The sequence below is a fragment of the Megalops cyprinoides genome, chromosome 3 (genome assembly GCF_013368585.1).
Source record: "Megalops cyprinoides isolate fMegCyp1 chromosome 3, fMegCyp1.pri, whole genome shotgun sequence".
NCBI classification, from domain to species: domain Eukaryota; kingdom Metazoa; phylum Chordata; class Actinopteri; order Elopiformes; family Megalopidae; genus Megalops; species Megalops cyprinoides.
This window is the reverse complement of record NC_050585.1, coordinates 5,922,658-5,929,011: the sequence shown is the minus strand read 5'-3', so window position 1 is coordinate 5,929,011 and position 6,354 is coordinate 5,922,658. Positions and strand designations below refer to the sequence as shown.

General features: G+C 41.9%; 1 protein-coding gene across 2 annotated transcripts; it reads right to left on the bottom strand.

The window, feature by feature from the left end:
* Positions 1–414: 414 nt before the first annotated feature.
* Positions 415–5,893, bottom strand: si:ch73-261i21.5 (zona pellucida-like domain-containing protein 1). Of its 2 annotated transcripts, XM_036525777.1 has the most exons (11): positions 5,865–5,893; positions 4,706–4,809; positions 4,198–4,424; positions 3,752–3,936; positions 3,196–3,268; positions 2,749–2,846; positions 2,356–2,436; positions 1,887–2,058; positions 1,332–1,443; positions 938–964; positions 415–620 (listed from the first exon to the last, which is right to left on the bottom strand). In XM_036525777.1, exons 1-11 carry the CDS (start codon positions 5,891–5,893, stop codon positions 463–465), a joined length of 1,266 nt encoding a protein of 421 aa, XP_036381670.1. In that variant the 3' UTR covers positions 415–462. The 2 variants fall into 2 exon arrangements, with proteins under 2 accessions (XP_036381670.1, XP_036381671.1); XM_036525778.1 differs by lacking the exon at positions 938–964 and having other exon boundaries at positions 415–638; positions 1,326–1,443.
* Between the last annotated feature and the right edge of the window lie 461 nt (positions 5,894–6,354).

Sequence of the window (6,354 nt, the reverse complement as noted above, 5' to 3'; positions counted from 1 at the left end):
GAAAAGGATCCCTGTACAACCCTAATTCATGAACACATATGGCCATTTCCTTGAAAACAGTTTTGGCTGTCATACTTCCATAATCCATTTGGTGACCTGTCTTAACAAGCTGGTACCACTGAATCTTGAATAATGTTTGCATTACATGACCACCATATCTTGACTGTTCTTCGGTTTTCCATTCCCATTTTATAGCATTCCATTGCTTGAAATACCCAGAAGGAATATGCGTAACCCTTAATTCCAATAAGAGCGATGCCTTAAAGCAGAAAAAATCGACCATGCAGTGATATATATTGATAACCTATGAGTGTAAAAATGACGTAAGTGCCTTCACTCCTTGCCTCCGCTACGCACCTCAGATTCCCTCTTCCAAAATCCGCTGTGCAAGTAACCTGTCACATCTCCCTGTCCCTTCCTTGTCCTCTCTCTCAAATTTCCCCTCAGTACCTCCAGCCACTCTCATTGGTGGAATGTGCTCTTTTCTTTGCTCTGCTTCTTGGATGAGCGAAACCTGTAAACGACAAACACCACTGCAGAGATGCAGAGTGTGCCCACTATCGCCACGGTGATGGCCGCTCCCAGCAGGGGCTCGTTTCTTTGTGATGGATCTGTGACAGCTGCACAAGGAAGAGAGTGCACACAGGAATGATGGGAAGCATGTCTATAAATCTCTATAAATTTAAACAGTTAAAAATGTGCAGACATAATAATTATTCATATTTAGCAATTTCAAGCTAGCGCCTTTGACTAAATGCTTACAGTTGAAAATTCAAGCACTGAAGCACTGCTTGGAACTGCAGCTCAAAAGCTTTATGTTGTACTGCAAATGGGAAATTAATAGTGGAGACCTTTGTGTTTATCTTTATCTCAGAATTGATTTCCTTCCAGCAAATTATCACTTTCTAAAAGTCACTGGCATGAAAAAGCTGCTTACCTTGAGAAGCTAATCCCACAGGGCCACCTACATGAGGGTTAGAGAAAATGAATGTACCACTCACATTATTTGATCAGCAGAGGCTTTTATCTTTTTATCTAACTTACATAGCTTACTGTACTTATAGTTCTTACATATCACTTTAAATGTGCGTATTTACACAAGCAATTGCAGTTAAGCACATTGCCCAAGGGTATAACAGCAGTGTCACATCTGAGAATTGAAACCTTTGGGTTTCAGGTTCATCCCCTCAACCATGACACCACACTGGCTCCCTTTGCCAAGGCAAACCTTCATGCACATGTAGTGTAGATTTGACATTAAAAGGTCATTGATTCCTATTATCTCCAGTTGCATTCCTCTCATCCATTTATCCTTAGCGAAGTGTCCTCACCATTGTCCACTTTGGTGATGATGGGACCTGAGGAGACAGTGGCCACATCACTCACAGAGGTTCCTTGTGCTGACTCCACCTCTCGTCTCTTCCTAGCATTAGCAGAGCAGTTCTGTGGAGAGGGACGAAAAGGCTGAAAGACCTTTCTGGCAGGGAACCAATACCCTCCCTATTGCCACTCCTGCCGAATTTGTCGAGGAGAAAACTCTCTGTTGTCAATGTCTCTCAAACACATTTTGACACGATTTTGTGCAACTATAATACAAGGGTCTGCATTCAGCCTGTATTTTTTTCCAAAAAAACTGAACTTAATCGGAAATGCTACTAGACCAGAACAGGCAAAGTATGGATATTTTCCCAAATGGCTGCAGTAGACCCTTTCAGATCTGGGTTGTTGGGTAATGACTGATAATTTCTGAACTGAATCAACTAGAAACGTTGTTTGTCATAGTGAATGACCCAAGCATCTAAACAAGTATTTTTTGTGCATAGATATGTGTATTGGTATTTTTTTCGCTTGCAGCCTGACGTTCATAGTAAGGTAGGGTGATTTACCGGTCGTATGGAGCTGCAGACAGACTTATCACATAGTCTGGTGGCACAGTGCAGATAGAAGATGGAGACGGTCATGTTCTTATGCTCCACAAAGCGGAAAGCCTCGAAGGAGAAGCGGGCCATCTGCTGCTGCCCGTTCACCCCCATCACAGTCTGTCCATCATGGTTACACCTGAGATTACAGACACGAGGGATTTGCAATGGGAAAACTGAGGCCTCGTGGTTCGATCATAGTTGGAAGCATCATGACATCACTGGCATCACTGATGAAAAGCATGTCAGTGATGGCATAAGGTTGCTCCATCCATGCTAGGATTCATGATGTCTTTCTGTCCCGACTGTAGAAGGCAAACTCTTTGCCCAGGGTGTGGCTAGTGGCCTCTCAGATGTAGCACTCTCTTCTGTGTTGAGAAATCCCTGTTTTGAAAGGTTGGTCAGAACCATGAACTCCATATACTGACTGACTTACCCCACAAATAGGTCGTAGAAGGAACTATTGGTTGGAAAGGGACTGGTTGTGGCATAACATCGGTCCAGGAGCACGTTGAACCTGTATACAATACAAAGTTGTTAACAATGCATTAAGGGTAGATCCCCTGGGTATAGAATACCATTAGGGTTAAGGTTAGAGTTAGTCAGTATTAATCAGTAATAATGTTGAGTTAATCTTGTAGACAGCACCCTTACGTTTGAAGGGATAATCTAGTAAATTGTTGACATTCCTATTAAACATACACCCTGAAAACTGTCTGTGTTCTATGATTGTTTTGTAGTGCTGACAAGCTGTTTCATACTTTAAATAAAATGTCCTTATATATGCTGGATTTCAGTAGCTGAGAGTTAAGAAAGTAGATATAGGTACCTCTCAGTGAGGTTTGTGGCCCGGACTTCCACAAAGATCCTCTTCTTCAGCTTCAGCCCATTATCGGGGACCAGGAGCGGTGCTGAGTAGGTGTTATCCTTGGAGCCCACAAGACAGACAGGCGGGTTATTCACTTCAGTCACAGAGCATGTCAACCCATGTTTCCACCCATACCAGGGGTGTCCAGTACTGGTCATGGAGGGGTAGAGTCCAGCAGGTTTTTCAAGTTGTCTACAAATGATCCAACCCTTTGAACTGTCAGGACCAGTAATATTAGTGGTTGAATCAAGTGTGTTGTGGTGGAAAAGACACTTTCTGGACTGCTACCCCCCAGGGCAAGGACTGGAAGCCCTTGATCTAAAGCACCTCTTCAGGTGCATTTGCACACCTCTTTTGGTTAGCGAGTAAAGCAACATACAAACCAAGATGTAATAGAATATGTCTCACCTCATAAAGATGCATGCTGAGGGTACTAATGAAACTACCATTATTGTCCTTGACTGCAAGGCTCACCCCCGAACTGTAAAAAAAACAGAGTGGCTGTTGGAGTTTCACAGAGAACAGGGAAAGCCCAGCTAGGAATTAGACTTGGTGTCTTATCAAAGTGACATCAACCAGACCTATGAAACTATCTGTGGACTATGAGACTAGCTTTAAATGTCCATCAGAATGGTTTGGGGCTGGTGGAATACCCATTTTTAGCAGCCCAAGTGACCTTTTCCAGGCTGTGGAGTGCCAGTATCCATTTTACAGCTCAGAGATGCTTACCGGGAAGGATTACCTATTTGAGGCAATAATGCAACTTGAGAAAAAGACTTTAATATGAGAAAACTCAGGGAAAAGTGTCAGAAGATAGGCTAACCCTGCACCACAATATATTGAGAATGCACTGGGAATGTTGAGTCTAGCTGGGCTGAATGGCCTGGTTTCGCCATTAAACCTCTTGTGTTCTAGTGTTAAATTTTACAGAAAACATTCAGAACAACGATGAGAGGGTACTCACACACTCATCTCTGTGTTATTAACCAGGTACTGGAGTGGATATCGACAGGAGAAAATATACATCATCTCTTGTCGGTAGGTAATGGTGCCGGCAGCAGGATCCATGGAGTTGATGATTCCGGAGATGTTCACGAACTGAACACTGGAATAGTCCGAGAACAGGCCGGAGCCCACTTCTTGTGTGATCTGCACCAGGGGAAGAGGAGCTAAACAGCAAATAGCTGTAGTTGGCAAGCACCTCCAGCGAGGTCAATCAACATGGGACCTATCAAGTTGTGTACACTTACCAGAAGGACGTTTCCAGGCTGGTCTGCCAAAGCTGGCATCACATTACATTTTCTACCATATAATGGGACTCACAATCATCCATAAAAGGAAAAACCCAGAAATCCTACTCTAATGTACTATTTGCTATATTGAAAGCATTTCTTCATTTGAATCATTTACCTTCAGCTTGTTGGAACAGGCAGAAATGGCCTCTTCAGTTATGGAGAAGTTAAATTTCAAGACAGGTGGGTTGACTGTCCAATCAGGGCTCCCACGGCACTCTGGTTTGTTGTACTGTGCATTGAGGGCCATCAGCGATTCATTGTATCCACCAAAATAGACTGGGCACAGGAGGATATACAGCTCCATTCTCTGAGTACCGCATTTCACCGTGACGTCAGAGTTGACTGCAGGAACACAAAGACCCACAGCAACAGAGTCATTAATGACCATTAGATTAAGACTTAGATGTAGACATGACCTGAGCGCACAAGCACAGCAAACCTGATTTCTTGAACTGATACAGTATGAAGAAAATGGCCACCATCACCAGTAAGCCCTCAAAGAATGGATTTTACATTGTGCTGCTTTCAGGGTCACCTTTCCAGAGCGTAAAGCAAGAAAGTGGGGGGACTTGGAGAGTGCCCTGGTGTAAGGGAGATGGTTTCGGTAGCACTGGCTCACTGACCTGGCTCCCTGAATGTAGGGTTTGTGAGGCATGCGTTCTGTGCCTGGCTGCGGAGAATCAGGCCAAGATGATACACTAGCAGGGCCAGCCACATTGTCCTCAAACTGTAAGAGGGAAGCGAAGACCCAGATATCAGGAAACAGGCACGAGCTGACCTCGATTCTGCCAGAAAATCTTACCGGTGTTATTTGAAGTTACGTGATTTAAATGTATTTTTGAAACAGATTCAGGTTGCTACTCTCATTTTCCATAGTTATTTAAACTGTAAACATCCATAAGTAATATCCATTATGAAAGATAGTTTGCTAATAATAATATAATACCAAGAGAGGATTCACATTTCTTGATTTTTTGTCACTCTGGAATACTTTAGTGGAAAAGTCATGATAGTCAAATATTCTATTGTTTTTGAAAGGTAATTGATAATTGCATTGAATATAAAAAAGGATAATGTTCGTTCATTCATTGTTACAGTGATAAATGTACATCTGTCTTTCTGGCTAACTCACTAGCTTTCACAAACAAATCTGCTTTAGCCCAGCTGTATAAATGGATAACATTGTAAGTCGCTCTGGATAAGAGCGTCTGCTAAATGCCAATAATGTAATGTAAGTCTACCAATACATATTAGCCACCCTCTGGGCTGTGCTTTAAATACACTTAAAGTCAGTAGTGACTGGTACTCACTGCCCATGAGCATCCACAAGTGAACATATGTAAAACATATACCTCTAGTATACCTCTACTTCAGAAGAAAATATTTATCCTTAAAACATTAGAAAGTCATGGATTCGAATGAACACAGTTAAACGACCCTGCAAATCTAACCCTTCAAATCTTAAAGTCCAGGGTAAGCACATAATGGTCTGGTTTCAATCAGCATGTATCTACTCGGACAAACTAGAAGCTGGAGATGATGAAGAAAGACAAACACATTTTTTCATTAAAACAAACCAATGATGAACTTGTCAGAGTGTTTTTAAGGAAAGGAGGTAACACTTGCATTTAATTGTTTTGAATTGTGAATCAAAGTTGAAGTGAACCAAAAGACACATGTAGATTGAACCCACGCAAGCATTATGTGGCTATGAACCAAATGCAACTCAAAATGCTGTTTTTTAATGTGTTTTATGATTTAATAGTGAAATACCTGTCCTACCTTGTGCAGGTGGAAGTTGTCCCTTCCATCCTCTGTCTCTCTCTCCTTTTCACTGTCTGTGAAGCAGTGCTATTTATGCTGGCCTCCTTTCTCGTGAATGGATGTAAAAGGGGCCAACAGAAACAAAACAGGGGTTATGAGAGAACAAGGAAAAACCAAGAAAGCAACACGAGTAGATTAAACTACCACAGAAAAATGTTCAGGATCATATGTCATGTCTGGGACAAAACCTTTTTTTGTTTTACTCATTTTCTGTGGTACCTGACTCTGTGTGCAATGTGTGTATGTATATATGTAAATATTCAGTACACACACACACACACGCATAAGCATATGCACACAGACACATCTAAAACTGCTAAAAGATAAACAAAGCTGTGATATAAGTAATCCACAAGAGCAGGGCATACAAATGATTGAGGAAAATTTAAAATCTTTATTAAACAACTGAAAGGGGATCAACATAGAGAATTCCTGTGGACTATCCCTG

Excerpts from the sequence above, each read along its gene's own strand:
- si:ch73-261i21.5 (XM_036525777.1), bottom strand. The coding sequence starts at position 5,893 with ATGGAAGGGACAACTTCCACCTGCACAAG. Across the intron at positions 2,437-2,748 it reads GCCACAAACCTCACTGAGAG|GTTCAACGTGCTCCTGGACC; the intron begins GTACCTATATCT and ends TATTGTATACAG. Across the intron at positions 2,059-2,355 it reads TTCTACGACCTATTTGTGGG|GTGTAACCATGATGGACAGA; the intron begins GTAAGTCAGTCA and ends CTGTAATCTCAG.